This window comes from Haplochromis burtoni, unplaced genomic scaffold (genome assembly GCF_018398535.1).
Source record: "Haplochromis burtoni strain Fernald_Lab_line unplaced genomic scaffold, NCSU_Asbu1 Contig_151, whole genome shotgun sequence".
Classification (NCBI taxonomy): domain Eukaryota; kingdom Metazoa; phylum Chordata; class Actinopteri; order Cichliformes; family Cichlidae; genus Haplochromis; species Haplochromis burtoni.
In genome coordinates this window covers 907,942-928,263 of record NW_024582512.1, presented here as the reverse complement: position 1 = coordinate 928,263, position 20,322 = coordinate 907,942, and the positions used below count along the sequence as shown (strand labels likewise).

At 39.6% G+C, this 20,322-nt stretch overlaps 1 protein-coding gene across 3 annotated transcripts in view; it reads right to left on the bottom strand.

Moving 5' to 3' along the window:
• Positions 1–20,322, bottom strand: part of LOC102299711 (poly [ADP-ribose] polymerase tankyrase-1) — a 108,228-nt gene that overhangs the window by 26,556 nt on the left and 61,350 nt on the right. For all 3 annotated transcript variants that reach the window (XM_005931861.3, XM_005931863.3, XM_005931864.3), the window contains 10 exons: positions 13,915–14,009; positions 12,861–12,927; positions 12,419–12,605; positions 9,770–9,891; positions 9,584–9,675; positions 8,401–8,479; positions 7,393–7,564; positions 5,227–5,306; positions 692–837; positions 408–573 (listed from right to left, as the gene is read on the bottom strand). In XM_005931861.3, the coding sequence (XP_005931923.1) occupies positions 408–573; positions 692–837; positions 5,227–5,306; positions 7,393–7,564; positions 8,401–8,479; positions 9,584–9,675; positions 9,770–9,891; positions 12,419–12,605; positions 12,861–12,927; positions 13,915–14,009 (1,206 nt within the window). The remainder of the gene's footprint in view (positions 1–407; positions 574–691; positions 838–5,226; positions 5,307–7,392; positions 7,565–8,400; positions 8,480–9,583; positions 9,676–9,769; positions 9,892–12,418; positions 12,606–12,860; positions 12,928–13,914; positions 14,010–20,322) is intronic.

Here is a 20,322-nt window from a genome sequence, read left to right as displayed (position 1 = left end):
CATTAAGAAATTAATGGCTCATGGCTTCATTCAGACATACCCATGGGAGACAGTGACGGAGAGAGCTGTGGCACTCGTGTGATTATTGCAACTCGAGGGCAAGCCGTTTTGCACTTGTGCCAACGACCATTCACTGCATAAACACTCCTGAACATTTAGTTCTCTCAACGGGTCTGTTGATGTTGCATTTGGGCTCAGAGAGTTGGATTTCTTTTCACATGGGCCATAAATATCAGAAACCTGACATCCAATGAGATCCAATGAAGATCTTACCACGCTTGGTGGTTCTGGAGGTGATTTCCTCCTCTAATTCAAACTTGGTGCAAAAACACTGGGCCGTCTTATCTTAAACTGAGTCTGCTTTAAATATATAGTAACATCAGCATGGTGTTAAGAAAGAGACAAACCTTAAGCAGCAGTTTGCAGATCTCGTATTTGCCCTTCGCTGCAGCTTCATGGAGCGGCGTAAACTTCCACAAGTCTGCCACGTTGACCGAGGCTCCGTGTCTGACCAGCAGCTCGGCCACCTCAAAGTGACCGTACGAACAGGCGTTATGAAGGGGAACCAGACCGCTGCAGAGGGAGACAGTCATTTTACTCCACGACTTTATTCCAAGACTCTCTGATGGGTGCCGGAAACAAACTTGGCTCAAAATTACACCAAAGTCACACCCCAACACAAGTGTCTCACCCTTTGTCCTTGGCGTGCACGTCCGCCCCATGGTGCAGGAGATACTCCACCACGGACACTCTGTTGTAGCCGGCAGCGAAGTGAAGAGGGGTAGAGTGCCGTCCCTCCAGATCTCTGCAATTCACATTCTGAGCCGTACACAGGGACTGCAGAGACACGCGGAGGAAAAAGAAGATTAAAATAATTCCAAGTCAAATTAAGGTGCAGCTCAAAAACAACCAGGATTTCTTTTGATCTTATTCCATTTTTTATATATTCATGATTTTTTTTTTTTTAAGATTAAATGATATCAAGAGGTTTCACAGAAATATTCATTGTTAAATTTTCTAGTATGACAGCAGGAATGATTCCACAACCATTAGATAGAATTCCATGAGTTTTTGTGCATGTATGAGTCCTGTAAAAACAATTATAAAAACTCAGGTATTACTTAATTTCATATTATCTAATTTTATTCTTTTTGCCTGAGAATTTAGTTAATGATCGTTACAAAACTAAAGATGCTCCCCAGATGCACGAGTCTTGTAACTGTCTCTAATTGCGCCGTGATTGGTCCAACAGAAACGTTATGTTAACATGATGTGCGAAACAGACAGAAAAAGGAACTGAAAAAATGGTATGTGGAATTTTGGATTAGCAATAAAAACACACTGTATACTTCCGGCTAATTGCGAATAATGCTAAAAAACCTTATAATATCAATATTACTGTGTGTCTGTTCACAGTGGGTAATGCTGCTACTTTTGTTCTTTGCTGTGATTTCAAACTCAATTACACCTTAGTTCAGCAGTAAAGATGGGCTTGGTGGGGGGCTTATTTTACAGGTTTCTTCTACTATCTTGACATCTTATTTTACAGGAGATAAATTTAAATCCTGCTGGCACTAAATTCCACATTAAACTTCTCTTCAGAAGTTTTATTTTTTTTTATTAGCCCCTTGAGCAGATCACGAATTCTACAAAACACGAAAAGCATGAAATAAATGTGAAAACCTGGTTAGCACACAGGAACACAGTTTAAAGAGGGGGCGATTGGTGGATTGATTCATTGGTTCCTCAAGAGAAAATATGAAATTTATTCATATTCTACATTTTATTATCAATCGGGTTATTTTGAACCTATGAAAATCGAGAGACTTTGTATGATTTTTTTTTTAACTCCTGGAAAAACAAATTGTTCAAAGCTTGAAATCTTGAAAATGGTGTCACTGCCCAAATGTTTTTGGGCTTATTCTATTTATTGTAGTATCAACAAAACTCATTCTCAAATATTTTCTTTTTTTTTTTTATGTTCCTGCCATTCTGAAAAATTAATATAATATATAATAAATGCTTGATTAAGTTTGGGTTCTGATTATAAAACCTGAGCTCACAACCAACAATTACTGCCAACATGCCTCAAATCTTCATCACATAGATGAAACAAGGTGCTCGAAACAGATTTTGGTCCATACTGATCAGATAATATCACACAGGTGCTAAGAATTATATACACCATTATACTATCATCATAAGGCTGAGCCACTCATATAAGGATAGATGGATCCATGTTTTCATGTTGAGACTCATCAGACCGTTCTGTTGTCCAATTTTGGTGATCCTGGGTCCACTGTATCCTCAGTTTAGCTGACAGGAGTGGCACCCAGTGTGGTCTTCTGTTGTTGTGTACCATGTGCTTCGAAGTCTGACTACTTATGCTTTCACAGATGCTCTTCTGCATAACTCAGTTGTAAAAATTAGTTACTGCTACCTTCCAATCAGTTCAAAACAGCCTGGTCTCCTCCGACATCAAAAAGGCATTTTGACCCAGAGAACTGCCAACCGTTTCTTAAATACTCAGACAAATGCTCAGAATCACTTAGATCACCTTGTTTTGCCATGCTGATGCTTGATTTGAACTTAAAAAGATTCTCTTGACCATGTCTATGTGCCTAAATGCATGCCATGTGATTGGCTGATTAGATTAGAGTTAATGAGCAGTTAAAAAGTTACAAGTAAATACAGGTTATTCATATGGCACTTGAAGAAAAGTGCTCTGAAATATAAAATTAGATATAACAATTAAAATGAAAAAAAAAAGAACTAAACAAAAGCAAACTTTCACAGGTGGCTCTTATTTTTAAAGGCATCAATAAAGTCCATAGACCTCAAGTCCTTGGGAAGTAAGTTCCACAAGATGGGAGCCACAAACTCAAAACCATGGTCTCCTTTTGTCCTGCATACTTTTGTATCACCAACAAGCACTGATTAGCTGACATCACTGACCTATTAGTTACGTATGGATGTTGCAGTTCGCTAATATCTGGAGGCATCTGATTGTGAAGTTCTCTGCAAGTGATCACCGTTGATAAGGGAAGCCAGTGTAAAGAGGACAGAATCAGTGCCACATGAGAGCTTTTAGAGGAGCCGGCGAGAAGTCTTGCAGCAAAATTCTGGAACAGCATGCTTATCAAAACCGAATGCCTGATCAAAAGTAACTCCCAGATTTCTCACAGCTGGGAGAACTGAAGATAAAATGGGTCCAAGATTTTCAATTACCCTTGGAACAAAGTTGTCAGTGGCGCAGATGAAGCGCTCGAGCTTTTTGTGTATCTAATAAAGTGGCTGGGAAACGTATATTATAGAGCAAAAAATAACTACACAAACTGTCACAATGGTTAGAGCTCTGACTGAAGTACAAAATGTTCCTGAATGACAGAATTTGCCTCTGTCCGGTTTCATCATCTAGCAGAATATCACACTTCAGTGTGAACCTCCTGAACATTTGATCAGATGACAGGGATCGGCCCACCATTTTTAAAAAATGCCAATCAGCTACTTGGTGAGACTATTAATCCTGATTTGTCTGTGTGTCAGGAAACAAGAGGCTGAGAGAAAGCCCGACCCGAGCTCGTCTCCTTTTCCACTACAATCTTCTGCCAGCCTGTCAAAGCATCACATTTCAGGCACTCCCGGACCCTCTTCATTGACATAACCCCATTACTGTCTGTCTGTGTGGGGGAAGACACCACATTTCGCTTTAAATCAAAATATTTCAATCAGAAGAAAAAAAAAAAAAAAACTTCTGTCAGACGGTTGGGCGACTGTTACCAGGTCTTGACATTTTAAACGTGAGTGAGCCAGATACCAATTGCAGCAGAAGGTCTCTGTGGAAATCTTATGAGATGTAAAATGTGGCCTTTATCAGGGATAAAGTCTTTGTCTTTATTTCTTTATTTATAACAATCATCATCAATAAGGGGAATAATGCAAATACAAATACAGAAAACATCCAACTGACATTTAACAGAAATCACTAAGACTTTGACTCAGTGAGACCAACAGGAACAGTCACAAAGGTCAGGAGTTTTTTAATTAAAACCTGTGTTTGTGGACATCAAATTCTCCCACAGAGATGCAACATTAGCTCAACAGTTTCTCTTCTGCATCTCCCCTTACAGTTTATTGATAAAGGCCTCCATTCTTGCTCCATTCTAATGAAATATACTAACTTAAGGACAACCGATCTAACTTGTCTTCAGTTTTCATTACCGACCACACTGTGGCCGCAGAACCTACTGCTTTTGGCCAAAAGCAGCTAGTCCAGTTTCACATGGCTTTTCTCAGACTCCTCATTAGCGCCAAACCATAATGGAGCAATTAAAAATATTTCTGCTCCCTCAGAGCAAATAATCCCTCCATGATCAGTGTCATTAAACACACTGAAGCTGCTAAATCAATGTCCTTCCATATCAGCTATTTCCATTTTTCTTATTAAGGCAGTATTGATTGTTAGGAGAAGAACGGGTCACTGGCTTTTCTTCATTTAAGCCTTAAAAAATGAGCTAGACCATTGGGTTTGGAATTCATTTGGACAGAAATATTTTAAGGATTTATTACTTTATCAAACACAGATGTAATATACAGTATCCAGTGTTACTGGCATGCAGCTTATCATGATGACCTTCACCCAAATGATCACAATGGCTAAAGTAAATGTAATCACTCAGTCAAACTAAAGTAAAAAAGGTAGGTAGGCACAGTATGAAGATAGGTGGACAAGTAGGTTGATTGAGCCTTGCATTTGCCATATTTACACTGACCAGAGGCTATACTGCTATATAAAAGCAAAGCTGCAGCGTACCTATGTCATTTGACAGTCAAATTGCCACCCTATGTCAACTATGTCAGTATTTGTGGAGAGTTTCTAGGTGCTCAGACTGTGAATGAATAGGAAGACGGCAACAGATCTGTTATTTATCACTTAATCACCATATTATTACAGAGTGCCAACTTGACCCCATTTAATCCCAGACTGATGGCAGACTGACTCCACATCCATTTTTTCACAATTCTGATGTACTGATGTTGTTTGGAAGATGGCAGCCGACTGCAAACGCTCACAGTCCTGGTCCTCATCTTCGAAGCAACCATCTCAAGCACGATTGCAGTCACAATAACTTTGGTCATGCTGCAGTCTCCAGCATTTTCCCGTGATTGCAGCATAACACCCCACAGGCAACAATGTCAAATTGTCATTTTCAAAGTGTCATCTACCTTGACAGTGTCCAGGTCACCGGCTTTAGCAGCTTCGAGAAGTCTGTAGTCTACATCCGAGTTTCTCACTGGGACGTTCTCTACAGAGCAGCAAACACAGAAGAATCATGAAGACAGCAAAAACAGCCTGCACATGCTTTGGAAGAACATTAATGAAAGGCTGACTGTAACACAACAACATAAAGCTGGTGTTATCCTGCCGTTATTCACTTCATCCTACGTACGCACGTCAATTTACGGCCATGTTTAATCGAAGACATTGTGCACTTTAGGACGGCCGTTTCGAAAAGCTTCCAGGTGACATTTGTAAGACTTATTTTTGTTGTTTTGCACCAAAGCAAAAACTGAAAAGAATGAGTCATGCTTGTTCTTTGATAATTGCAATGCAGTGCAAACCAACAGGAAACGTAAGTAACATATTAGGCCTTTATGAGAGTGTGTGTCTACTGGTTGCTGCAGATAAACTGACTGTGGTGACACAGCTGCTACAATTAATGCAGCTACAGATGCCGTATTCAATTCACTCGCTGTCATTTAAAAGACAAACCAGTAGTTATGCATAGGGCTAGAGGATGAGATACAAATCTAGATAAATCTAGATTTCCAGAGTTGCCTCAGAAGCAACTAAACACACAATATTTTCTATGAGATAACCGTGTGCTGTGAATCTTCATTGGTCGTGCAGTCATTGTCAGTTTAAAGAAAAGCTTTAGACCATTTTTTGTCCCAATTTCCACCACTCGGTGAAATCAGAAGCTTTACATTCTTCGAATTTCTGCTTTTTTTGCTTTGTCCTTGCTTTCGTTTCATTTAAAATGTGTAAGCTCGACCTGTAATTGAAACAGGCCTGTGAAGCCAAGTTTGAATGTTACAATTACAGATTAGAATTGACAATTTTTGCTTTTTAGCTGCTGCAGAGATGACTGTAAGATTATTATTCCATTATTCCATCTTAAATCACTGCAGGTGTTCTCCTTTCACTTATGGTCCAAAATGTGGACGTATAAAATTATTGCTGGGAAACTTTAGCTTCATATATCAAAAAAATTTCCAGACATTTATTAATTATTATTATTACTTTAAACTAAAAAACTGGAAAATATACTAAATATGTTAGCTAGCCAATATGCAGACTTTTTTCTGTTTTTTTTTTTTTTTTTAATGTATCAGCCTGAAATTACAGATATTGATTCAAATTTATGACAGAAAAGTCCAGTGAAAATTTCAGGCTTTTATCGTAATTTGACTTACTTATGTTAAAATACTGCCTCATATTCCAATATGCGAGAAAAGGCCTGAAGGTATGTGGACAGGTCTTTTTGATACACATTTCAAAGCAATCATAATATGTCCAGACTTTGGACCGTAGTATATTTTACGGAAAATAAGTAGAGCAGAAAATTTTCTAAAGATTTGATGACGAATCAGAGACGTTCAGCAGTTCAAGCCCCACTTTCAGGTAGGCTAATTCACCCCAAACCGGGTCTTTACAAAGGTTCTTAGTGCCTGTGGAAAATTCCTGCTTTAAGGGGACTCGAGTACTTATGTAATAACTGATGGATTTCGTGTCCAGCTTAATATAAAGAATGTGGAGCTGTACAGACCAATAAGTGGTTTGGTCTAGTTTTATTTGTGGGCTTTAATTCTTTCCCCGATGAAGACGACATCTGACAACTTCTTCTGTATCCATAAAGATGAGCTTTGGTAGTTCAGAATACATCAATAAAGATGTGCTTTGACGAATATTGGAATATTTTTCAGTTTTCCCAAATGTAGCTGCACAAGCAGAGCCCATCCTCACTAAATCCTGATGCAGTCATTTTGTTCTATAAGCAAGCCTGAAATATGAATGAAACCACTGAGTTCAGAAAAGAGCTTCAAGGGTTAGGCCCCCATTAAAAACTGATTTCCTTTAACCTGGAAACCCTGGAGTTAGATACCGTGATGCCAAGTTTCTTCCAGATCTGAGCAGGTGAGTTGGCTCACTCTGCGTTAAAATCTGCGCCTTCAGTCTGAAAATATCAATATTGGCCTTCACAAAAACAATTCCAGTTAATCCCACTATTTGCAACTGGTGCATAGCAACCAAAACACATCACCTACGCTTCTGCACGCACAGCCACCCACCCACTCAGCAGCCCCCACAGAAACAAACGGGTGGCCTACCGTTGAGTATTTGCTGAACAGCTTCGTTTCCCATTTGAGCAGCGGTGAAGCCCTGCAGCGACACCAGCGAGGCGTCTGCCCCGTATCCTAGCAACAGCCTACAGGTCTGAAGGTGGCCTGCCAACGCCGCACGATGCAATGCCGTCTGACCCAGTGTGTCCAGGGCATTCACCTGCAAGAACAAAGACCTCAGAATAATGATTCAGAAAGGACGTCTGCAGTTACAGTCATTCAAAAAAAATAAGGTCATCTCGTTTCCAAATGAGACACTAATAAACAACTGTACGTTAACCTCATCTCACAAAAGGTCCAGAAAAATATACAAAAACAAGACTTTTTTTGGTTTAATTATTGAAATATGTAAACAAATATGATAATGTTGACACAATTATGTGACAAGCCTCAGCACAACTGAATAACAAAACATGCCACAACAACCTTGGATCTTATTTGTGGGATTCAGGGTGAAATAATAAAGGGTGCAATATTATTCTGTGCATTGCAACAGAGTCAGTTGTATGAAAATGAGAAACTATTCATAGATAAAAATGTTTTTGAGCAATACAGCAAATCAAGGTGCATCATCACACTGATGCACACAAATATACCATTGAGCGCCTTGATTGTAGAGCATTCTCACAGTGACGCAACCACAAGTGCTGCTTAAAATCCAGTTCTTTCTCCAAACTGAATTCACAATGTATGACTGCTGAATAAAAATGCCATCTTTAGAAAAATACCATTGTTTTGAGGGTCTCACACCAGAATGTTCAGTTTGCAGAAACATTTACCCAAAACTTTGGGCAGTAACACAGTAAAATGCTTCTTTTTAGAAATTTTTTTTGTGATGATTAGTGTGAAAAACAGTATTTTCAGCCACCAAACATTAGAAACTCACCGATCCTCTCTAACATTACCGGTGAACAACCACGAAATTAAAGCACTTTGAAATTGGATGATTCTTTTTGATACACTCTCTATACATGGAGGAAGAGGAGTAAGACATACCTTTGCCCCATGTTTCTGTAGCACCTCCATGATGTCATTATGCGCCCGCTCAGCTGCCACGTGAAGAGGAGTCATGAAACTACAGAGGGGAGGGAAGAGCATTAGGAAATAAATATAACTGCTCAACTTTAGATCGTTCAGATTGCTTGTAAAACAGAATGCAGTGCCCAAACGTTCTCAGAATGAGGTTGGATATTATCACGAGTCATCAACCCTGAGATGAAGTCAGCACTGTTTTTGCACTCCATGTACTACAGTACTGCATTTTTTCTGGGTTAAAAAACATAACAGAAATTTACAGAATCACCTATTCAGCAATGCGTTTATTCTAATTTCACTATAAGGTATCTATATGTATGTATTTATATATATATGACACATTCGTATGACATCATTTGTTGCATGGCCCGCTATCATTGTAAATGTAATAGCTTCAGTCCCACTGCTGTAAGGGCAGCTGGGCTGGAGAGCCCAACATGTGAAGAGGCCCATTTCTAAGAAATTTCCAAAGAGAAAGCAGTGAATCACCAAGCCCACTGACCAAATCAGTTCTCATTTGTTACTAAGTACATCACTTCAGCTTAGCAGTACTTTATTCTTATACCTCACTTAGAAAGCTATTAAAGTGGATTCCTGTACTCTTCCTGGTTTCTGTCATGTAAATATACTGTTACAAGTGGTCACTGCTACTAAACATGGTCAGTCAATCACACTTAATCAGGAGCCAGTCTATTTTGAACAGAAAACGTATCATAATCAAAAGGATTATTGAGATCTATGAATCAGGAAAGCCATCTAAGCCATCTTAGAAAAGTCCAAAAATGAAAATATGGAGCTGGAAATAAACATAATAGGTCACATTTTATGCTTTAAATGCTGGAATTATTCAGGATAGTTTTGTACTGAGCTGAAGCCCGAGGCTGGCAGCAGACTGAGCGTCTGAAGAGCGGACGATTTCTGTCGCCGCTGATTGTCAGGTCGTGTGAACAACGGTGCGTTCACCTACTGAAGTGTCTCTGAGCAGTGATGCAACCACTTTGCCTTGCAATGGCAATTCACATCAGCAAAGTGATTTGTGTTGTTCACCTCTAACATAAATCCACTGCTGGAGTCACCTTGACAAACATATAATGCTCTCACTTTATGTTTATGAGCTGTGCATGCAGCGGAAAACAACACTCACTCTTTATTCTTCTCGTTGACGTTGGCACCTTTCCTCAGCAGCAGCTCGGTCACCTGCTTCCTTTTGGGGTGAGGCGATGCTACTGCACAATGCTAACAAACGCACATAAAGCACACATGGACACGTCATCTCAACACGTCTGCACCAATATAAGAGCCAGTGTTTTAAAATGCATCCAAATCTTACCAGGGCAGTTTCGTGTGTGTGTGGGTGTTTAAAGTTGATGATCTCCAATGCCAGGGTCTTCTTAGCCTTGGCCATGTCAGCTTCTCGAGCAGCTTGAAGCAGCGAGTGGCCCTTAAACTCATCTGAAGACACGCGCACAGAAAATGTCAAATTTTTTAGAAAGAAAGCAGCTTCAGTTGTCATTGTGAGGTTTCCTACGAAACAAAAGGCTGCAAATGCCACCCAAAAACTGAATTATGAAGTTCTCAGCCACTGTTACAATATATTATTCTACTTGCAATGACCCTGCAGCATAACAATACTTCAGAAAGATAATTTCATTTTTTTCCCCAACCAGAGAGCTAATGACATATGATGCAACAGTCTCTGTGGTGGAGTTGGAGCGGAAAGAAGCGATTATTCCCCCGAGGTCTGGAAATTACAAACAACAAACTATTTTGCTTCAGAAGCATTTCAGGCTGAATAAAAGGAGCCCGTCCTATCTACGGACCGAGCCAACAGCATTCATGCATTTCTAATCAGACGTTGAGATAAATGGCGCAATCTTCAAGGGCACGTGGTTAAGAAAGAAAAAAAAATTAAAGACGTAAAGTACAGCTGATGGAAGAGAAACAGTAGCGAGTTATGACATTTTTGTTCTGAAAAACCCAAACGAATTTTTCATAGTTGCTGGTCAGAAATACACAGAAATAATTTATTCAGAGAAAGAAGAAAAACACGAGATGAACTACACGTTTGCTCTTTGTATATGTAACCATATCTATAAACTGCTAAGAAAAGATGGACAGAGCCACTGCTTTGTCTCATTTTCAAACCATTTTTAGCAGTGTGTTTGTTGCCATCCTGTTTTATTTTCCTTTTCTGCTGTTTTCTGGACCCTCAGGCAAGGTGCAGGCATACAAATATCAATAATTAGTACCAAATAAAGCGTAACACACATTATTTGTCAGCTTAAATTAAAACAAAAGCTATAAGTATAACTGGGAAGCTCCGTAACTTATGGGAAGCTTAGCAGATAGTAAGTTGAACACTTAAGTGCCATAAACTGAAGTTCCTGGATTGGTTCACTTTAAAGTAGCTTCAAAAGCAAGGCGATCCAAGTAGATTTGCCCAACTTGAGCACATTAATGTTTTTATGGTAAGTTTTCCCCTTCATATCAACTGTACTTTGTAAGCTACTAACCAACTGGCTTAACAAATATATCTGGAGCTGGCAACATCAGATCTGTCCAGGAAGTCTTTGTTTTTATATTTTTATATTCCTGTGATGAGTCTGCAGCAAACGCCCAACTGAGATGCGTTTTCGACAACATAGAATCATCAAAAACGAACCGTCATCCCGCAGTTGTGAAAACATTTCTGATGGCTTATGATTTGCGTGGCATTTGATTTTTGTTTTGATCTGCTTCATTACAGAGATGAGGCAACAAGTGCAGCGAAAGAAAAAGAGCGCTGACCCACTAATTAACTCGAGTTGCAGAGGGCTTTCTGGCAAAAACAAAGGATTATCCAACCTTTTTACTCTGTGGTGGCTGCGTCCTGAAAGTACGATGAAAATTAACTTAATTATGGTGTAGTCTCTAATTAATTAATACATCACGAATATTAGTTGCAGTGTAATGCGAACCGAACTAATATTACAAAGAAAACAGCTAATTTCATAAAGGACACGAGTATATAAGCAGATTATTTACATATTATAATATAGTAATAATAATAATAATGGATTGGATTTATATAGCGCTTTTCTAGGCACCCAAAGCGCTTTACAATGCCACTATTCATTCACTCTCACATTCATACACTGGTGGAGGCAGCTACGGTTGTAGCCACAGCTGCCCTGGGGCAGACTGACAGAAGCGAGGCTGCCATATCGCGCCATCGGCCCCTCTGGCCAACACCAGTAGGCAGGTAGGGTAAAGTGTCTTGCCCAAGGACACAACGACCAGGACAGAGAGCCCAGGGATCAAACCGGCGACCTTCCGGTTACAGATGCGATTCCCAACCCCCTGAGCCACGGTCGCCCCCACAATATTGAATATTGTGAATAAACCAAAATAAAAAAAAGAAACTAATTTAAAATCAGTAAGCTTGTTTGTGGAAATTTAAAGTAAAGAGTTCATGTTAAAACACAAATTGTGTAGTCCAGGTTCAAGGCATTTTTTTATAATGAAAAATCTATTTTAAAGTCAGGGATTGGATTAATGCACCCTGAAAACATGAATAAATACAATAAAATGTTTTATATAGCCGAGGAAATCTGTAATAATTCGAACCGTGGATGACTTTAGGGATGGGAATCGAGTCCAATTGCCATCCCTAGCTGACTTTCATGTTTTTTTTAATCTGTGGCTTTTCCACTAGTCAAGTCCACATGAAGAAACAGGTGAATATGAGGCTCTTTCAAGAAATAATTCTACATCAGACTGCTGGCTATCAAAATAATCATATCAATCTCTCTGTTGTACTAATAATCCCTTTGTAATCCCCTGTCAAAAAAAAAGATTGAGACTCCCATGTTCAAAATAATATCAAATCAGCTGCTCCAAACATAGCCCGTGTAAATATGCCCTTTCTAAAACAAACAGACTCATTTAGCCGTGCTGTACTCTGCAGCTGCACTTTATGTAAATTAAGAGCCACACTCACATGTAAGTCTCTCCTTCAGCTCGGGAGTGGGTGCCATGTCCACAGAGCTTTTGCTGTGGCAGTTGAGCAGGGTCGGGTCAGCCCCGTGGCTCAGCAGCAGAGAGCACACCTCCACTCGGTTTTTAGACGCCGCTTCATGTAGAGGGGTGAACTGCCACAGATCCATGGCGTTCACACAGGCTCCGTGCTGGCGAAGGAAAAAAATAGCGGAAGAAAAAAAAAAAAAGTACAGAGGAGATTACTGACAGCAGTTTTATCATTATTGATTCTGGATTGCTCAAAAGGGAATGATGCCATCGGCTCTGGCGCATGTGTACAATGAATGTGTCACGTTTTTAATGAACTAACAAAGCAGGTCTTAGGAGGTCATTTATAGCTTCTTATTATGAATTATGTCCACTGACCCAGTATATTCAGAAACAGGATGTATGTGTGTTTGTACCTTTAGCAGCAGCTCAGTAACTTCATAGTGTCCATAAGAGCAGGCGTTATGAAGCGGCACCAGACCCCTGGAAAAAAAACAAAAAACCCAGAAGACTTCTCATTACAAACAAACATCAGTGTTAACAACTCTAAATACACACAAAATGTGTGCTGAGTCCAACAATGTGACACTTACACTAACATGCTGATGTTCAGTAAAAATACCATTTCCCACATTTGATATCTTGGTCACATTGGCACGGTGACATCCTGCTAATCAGTGTTACACATCGAGTGCCTCAGATGTCAACATCATAGCGGCACTACATAAAAGGTTGAGGTTGTCTCACAGCTTTCTCACACAGAGCCCACGGTAGCAGACGTGCTCTCGCTACTGGATAATAAGTTTGGTTTTGTGGAAAGTGCAGCAGGCAATGACACTCATTCATCTACTTTGCTTAGACTGTTTGAACTGAGGATCATTTAAAGTCCAGTCCAGCTCTACTGCACATGTGCATTCTCGTGTCCACCTCGATCAGGTGAGATCTAAGTACCTTCAGGATTGGAGTCTATAAGGGGAAAAAACGTAAATGACATTTGACAACCTCCCCCGCACCCCTAGTGACAAGTTTTGACATCTCAGTTTACATCAATAAAGTCGTGGTTTGACAGCTATTCGAATGGTTTCCAGGTTTTTTGTGTGGCTGCATAAGCAGAGACCACCCTCACTAACTTTTTATGCACGCCCAGTCATTTTGGTCTATAAGCAGGCCTGAAATATGACAGAAACTGCAGAAAAGAGCTTCAAGGGCTTCTGCAGAATGCAGTGCATCATACTCTGTGCACGCCAACAACAGAATGTGTATATATCCCCACCTAAATCTTATGATCCAATGAGATGGATTAAGGAGTCTCATCCTACTGGCTATAGCAAAATCTCATAATTATGTCTCATAAATAGCAGTGCAGTTATGATGTGTTACCATTAAGATGTTTAGTTTTTAAGAAAATCCTGAATTCAAGTGCCTTTTCCCCCCCACTTAAACTCCCCTTGTCGTTTTCTCTGTACATACCCTTTGTCCTTGGCGTGAACATCTGCTCCATGCTGTAGTAACAACTGAACTATCCTCACCCTGTTGTATCCTGCTGCCAGGTGCAGTGGAGTGGACTAAAAAGGCAGACCCACAGAAACAGAGAGAGAGAGAAAGAAGGACAAATAAAAGCAAGAAGAGAGAACGAGGAGTCAAAGAGTGGGAGGGGAAAAAAAGACAGACAGAAAAATAAATGTTAGCCCACATGTTCGCTCCGCAGTGTGACAGCCTATCATCAAGACTTCATAACCATCATTCCTGTTTATGTATGTGTGGGTATGTTTTCACTGAGCATCTTACAGTCTTAAGGTAAGGCTTCGCAAGAAGAAATGGGCTGTAGCAGTCTGCCTATAATTTCCTCCATAACACTGATGAAAAGCTGCAGTTCTGAATGCATTAAGATCTGACTGAGATGAGATGGCTTTAGCTCTTCGTGCAGCACTACAGTCTTTCAGCAAAGGCCATTCTTCCTGAAAGCTCGAGTGAAACGCAGACTGGTGCCGAAATGTTGCGGCAGCAAGAATGTTCCCATTATTCAGTCAAATTGAACTTGTTACAGGGAAAAAAGTAATAGAAAACCTGCCTCTAAGTCATGATATAAAAGCCATTTCGCAGAACTGGATGCGCTACAGAGCAAAGTGTGAATGGACGTTGGATTAAAGCTACTAGATGCAGTAGGCTGATATAAAAATGACATATATATACACACACATAGATATATACATACATACACCTATATATATAATATATATATATATTTATATAAAAAATAACTTTTTTAGAGCAAACACTGAGATCACAAGAAATGTGTTAAATCTTGAGCAGCTCTACAAGCTTAATGTCCAAGTTTAACGAAGTCCCTTTCACACATGGTACCTGACTTCCAAATCCTTTGGATGCTTTGTGGTCATTTTCTTTATAGACAGGAATAAATCAAAATTCTTCAAAGCTGAATTCTGATGTTTTCTTTAAAACCAACATACATCTTGCTACTAGAAAAGGTATATTATTCATGGGTCACAAGGTCAGTAAACTCAAAACAACATATTTTCCACTTTTACCTCCAGCAGAATCTAGAAATCAATCCAATGCTCTCACAAATCTGCTCTGCTATTAATCAGGCCGTGTCAATACCATACTCTCAGTTTCGCAGTCAGTTTGTAACATGGCACATTATCATGCTGGAAGCAGCCACCAGAATATAAGTACACTGTGATCTTAAAGAGCTGGTCAGCAACAATACTCTGGTAGGCGGTGGTGTTTAAATGATGCTCAGTTCGTACCAAGGGGCCCAACGTGTGCCAAGAAAATATACCTCCATATCATTACACCACCACCAGCCTGGACTGTAGATACAAGGCAGGCTGACTCCATGCTTTCATGTTGTTTACACCAAATTCTAACTCTACCATCTTAATGTGACAGCAGAAGCTGAGACTCATGAGACCAAGCAATGTTTTTCCAGTTCTCTATTGTCCAAATTTGGTGGGCCTGTGCAAATTGCAGCCTAGTTTACTGTTCTTAACTTACAGGACTGGCACACAGTGTGGTCTTCTGCTGCTGTAATCCATCTACCTAAAGGTTCTATATGCTGTGCATTTAACAAAACCTCTTCTGCATACTTTGGTTATAACAAGCAGCTTTATTGTTATTGTTGCAGTCCTGCCACTTTCCTCTGACACTTTGCGAAACAGGCTGAAAGAATAAACAGATAATCTTGAAGGGATGCAGTTCTGATTGGGTAAAATTGGTTCATGATTACCATCCCACGTTTATGTCTTTTTTTTTTCCATCTGTGTTTCTGATGAACAATGCTTGGTATCTTATTTTAGCATGGCAAATGACTCAGATTACAGTTACACTTGAAAGCCTTGGGCACCACTGCAATAGTGAGGTATTGGGGGAAACACAACACTTACACACATTGTTAAATTGTTAAAAAATGATCACCATAGTTGTTTAAATTATAGCAGAACTGAGTCAGCAGGAGGGCTTCAAAGCACAATTAAAATTCTGATATTTTATTATCAAGTCTAAAATTACTTGGAAACCAATATATATATATTTTTTTAATTAATCTAATAAATGTAGGTTTGGATTTTTTTTTAATAATAAAAACCTTCATTTAGAAACTGCATTTTGTGTTTACTTGTGTTATCTTTGACTAGTTAGTTTGATGATATGAAACTTTTTAACATTCCAAAAAATTAAAAATCAAGAAGCGGACAAACACTTTTTCACACCATTGTACAAGTGTTCCCAATTCCCTATATAATTATATATTTACTCCTTAACCAACAAATCTTTGCAGTGTCACTGGAACAAATTCTCTGCTCTCACTGAAGTCTGTTTAGAGTAAAATCTATGGATTATCCAGATTAGCCCAAACACAGTTTTTTGAAAAAGTTTGGCATTTCTTGGAATAAAACACTTATCACAGATTCTTCCATTGTATCATATACATCTCAAAAATGCTGCTATGCATGGTAAGAGGAACACCATCCTCCCACTACAACTAGAATGATTTGTTTGAAGCAATCCATAAAGTGCATTTGGAAACTGTAATAGGCAATCTGAACATTAGCAGAGTGGCTGGCGGTTCATCATGTGGTATTTTACTCAAAGAATGAACAACTCTATATGGAAATTGTATAAATGTAAGCTGACAATGTGAATAAAGAAAATGTCAAAATGACTGTAAGATAGCCTCATGTGTCAACAGGCCTTCAACTCTCTTCTCAAGCCTGCTCACTTATGCATGTGGCAAACATATTACAGACAAGGTAGAAAGGCAGCACACAATCCCGAGAGCTGATGGCATGGAAGAGAGGTGCAATCTTCCCTGAATTACTGGCGACCTTTCTCAAGAAAGTAGGCACTCTGTCCTGAGACCCCATAGAACCTTTTGAAATACACTTCACTTCCATGGGGGATTTAGACTGGAGGTAAGTAAAAAGGTGCCACCAGCAGCCTTGTTTTTCCACATCTGTTGTTCACAAAGTTAAAAGACCAAAAAACAATTAAAAATAAATAAATGATTAATAATAAAAATAATAATCATCACTGCCATATGAAGCCAACGGATACTCTGACTGGTAAAATCGAGTTGTTCAGTGCAATCATCCGAAGGGATCAGGTGAGAGTGTGCACGCATATCTTTTCATCATATATTTGATCACACTGATGTAGATGATTCTCCTAGCTAACATTTTAAGCTCTAAAAGTAAAAATGGCAGGTCGTGACTGGGTAAAGGCGAATGGGCTTCACCACGAGCTGTGTTACTGTGGTATGATGGCTGCAAAGTGGCACACTTTATCCAGATTATTTTAATAAAAGCTTTGTCTACATCCAACAAAAATCTTTCAACCTCAAAGGACTGCATCAATCTGAGCTAGGCAAGCAACTTACCAGCAGTTTTTGAGATGCAGCTAACACTGCAGATAAAACAACAAAAAGGAAAACAAGACTAATGCTAGTACTAACTAAAACTAATGTTTTGCTGTTATAAAAGCCCATTAAGAAGTAAATCACAGGCCACTTAGAGAGAAGAGGCTCTTTAAAAAGTCAAACTACTACATTATTTCAAAAGACTGTGATGAAACCCTTTGCAACATCTTAAATACAAAAAAAAGTTCGAAGTTTCTTCCAGCTTTTATAGCTGGTGTTTTCCACCAACTAAACAACAGCAACAAAAGAATGTTTCCTATGTCCACCTCATAGGAAACTCATCTCAATTTCAGAGGACATACTGAAAAATAGATCATCTCTGGTGATCTCAACAGCTCACTCAGGAGTTCAGCTGAGGAGCAGCAGCAGCGAGGCAGAAAGGCAGAGTCGGGTGGACAGATGGTACACTCGTATTTACAGGATGTGACAGCGGCATTTGAAAGGAGCAGGACATGGTACACAGTTAGTCATCAGCCTCAGTTTAAATGCAGTGAGTGCATTTGTGTGTGTGTGCGCGCTTGTTTTTGCAAATTACATAGAATAGAAATAAACTGAGAAAAAAAAAAAGGAAATATGTAAGCCTTAATCAGGTCCTCAGTAAATCTTAAACCGTTAGCTACTAGTGAGTCATCAGTTAGACACACATACACACACGTGCATGTACTGTTGCATCACCATGATGTTGTTGCCAGGGTCGGACTGGGTAGTTTAAGCTCCACCTCTTCAATCTGTCAACCCTGTGTAAGGAATGTGCACATGCATGTGTGTGTGAGTGAGGCACGCATAAAAACCATCACTGGCTCAGTTGATCTCATATTGGATTCCCAGCATAGAAGTCTTAAAAAAAGAGAGAGAGAGGGGGGGAAAAAAAGCCCCAGCTCCGGTTGAAATCTCTATCCTCCGAGCAGCCACAAGCCAATAGTGCTAATAATCATTTTTTCATCCACTGACCCATCCTTCATTCAGTGTCATCCAAGTACTCTCCACTGCAGCCCAGTTTTTCCCTCTAATGCTCTGAATTCAGAGAGCAAACATGTTTTCATTTCTTCTTGCCAGGCATCATAGACGGCAAAAGAGATGACATGTGGGTTTTTGTTTTTTAAATGAATGCTCTTCAAAACGGAGGAACAGCAGCGCAACAGCAGTACTGCGAGCAAAAATAAAGGTTTTTAAATGAGACTGTGTTTAGGGAAGCACAAAAATTCTGCTGGTGCAAATACTGCGAGCAAAGAGGAGGACAGATTAAGGTGTTTACACACTTGCCTGTAATGTTTATGCACCAGAATACGTACGCATTTATGATGCAGAGAAATGTGAGTCTCACGTGTATGTATGCCACATATTTTTAGAGGATTATTAGCTACTTTGATTTGGCATATGAGCGATGCTACACATTAGTGCCGGAACATCTGATATACCGCCTGTGATTTTCTTGCGTGAATATAGCTTAAATGCTAGCTGAAGCTTTTCAATGGGGGGTTCAACATGTAATAGTGTTTGCTGCCAGGAGTGCTGTGCTGCATAATGAGAGGGGACCTGTATTAACTTTCTACTCCCAGTTCAATCATATGATGAAACAGTGAAGGCAAAAGAACACGAATGCCATGCTGGGTATAGTAGTATTTTGAAAGCGAAGAGTTATTTTTCCAGAGTTTGGACCTTCTTGCAACCGTCTTGTGATGACAAGAAGAAGAAAAAGAAAGAAGAAAAAACACATTCTGCTGCCATCCTGCAGCAAGTTCATCACAACTTGTAGAGGCATTTCCTTTACAAATCTGGTTGGAATCTGAATGTAAGTAGTCAATATGAATTTATGATTAATGTAAATTTCTGTGTATTTTGATGGCAACACAAGTCTCTCTCTCTCTCTCTCTCTCTCTCTCTCTCTCTACTCTATTGACAGTCACTTTCTTTTCAAAAGCTACTCAATAAACCTTGTAAATAATTATAAACATAGTTGTTTTTGTTGCCGGGCCATTAATTCCAAGTTTTTCTCCTCCTTTGAGAATCAACAAAACGACCCACTATACTTTATTTCAAGAGAATCAACTGTCAGAGAGGCATTATGTCAGTGAATAATAATGATGCTGGGGAAAAAAGAAATGCGAAAACAGAATACACTGTTGTGTTTTAATCATCTAAAAGCTTTTCCATGAGGTGGACAGGAGTATGGAGTGGAGGAGGGGAGGAAGATGAAGGAGGGGAAAATATGGGTGGAAAATGAAGGAAGAAGGAAGCGAGGAGAGATGTGGAGGACACGTTCAAGCTGAACAAACAAACTAAAGTAAAATAAGATAAATAAACAGTAATCTCTTTTTATATCTCCACTTGCTACCATTCTCTTTTTCCAGTTTAAATTTTGCCATTTACTAGACACACCATCTGAAAGGTAACCCCCAAGTGCACAATAAACTAATAGATTTTGCTTATTCGGTCAGCTAGGAGCCAACATTGATCTCAAAAAACTGTGCGGACAAAAAAGTCAAACTATGAAACACACGAGCTTAAAAACACACGGCATGTGGAATTTGCTGCTGTGTTAGTTCCTTCTTTGTTTCCATTTTTCCCTAACCCTCTCCTACATCCGCCTCCCTTTTCCTCTTCTCTTTAGTAGCCTGTCAAGCTGTTCCCATGACAACAGTGACTGCTGGCTGTCAGCAGTTGCCATAGCAATGAGACATGATCTATTGGGGAGGGTAAATGGCCACATTTGGACCATTTTGTTTGGCGTTATTTAAGTGTGTGTGTGCAGCTCTGATGTTATTCATCAACTTTGCCCTGGAGGTTCAAGACATGCTGCACTCCCCACCTATCGAATAACGCTGCCACAACTCTTTCTCCTAACAGCCCTGAAGTGCATCAGGTCAGGATCCTCTCGGAGGGCAGTGCACCACGTAAACTGTCTGCTGGCACAAAGAAAACTGATTTTTTTTTTTTTTTTT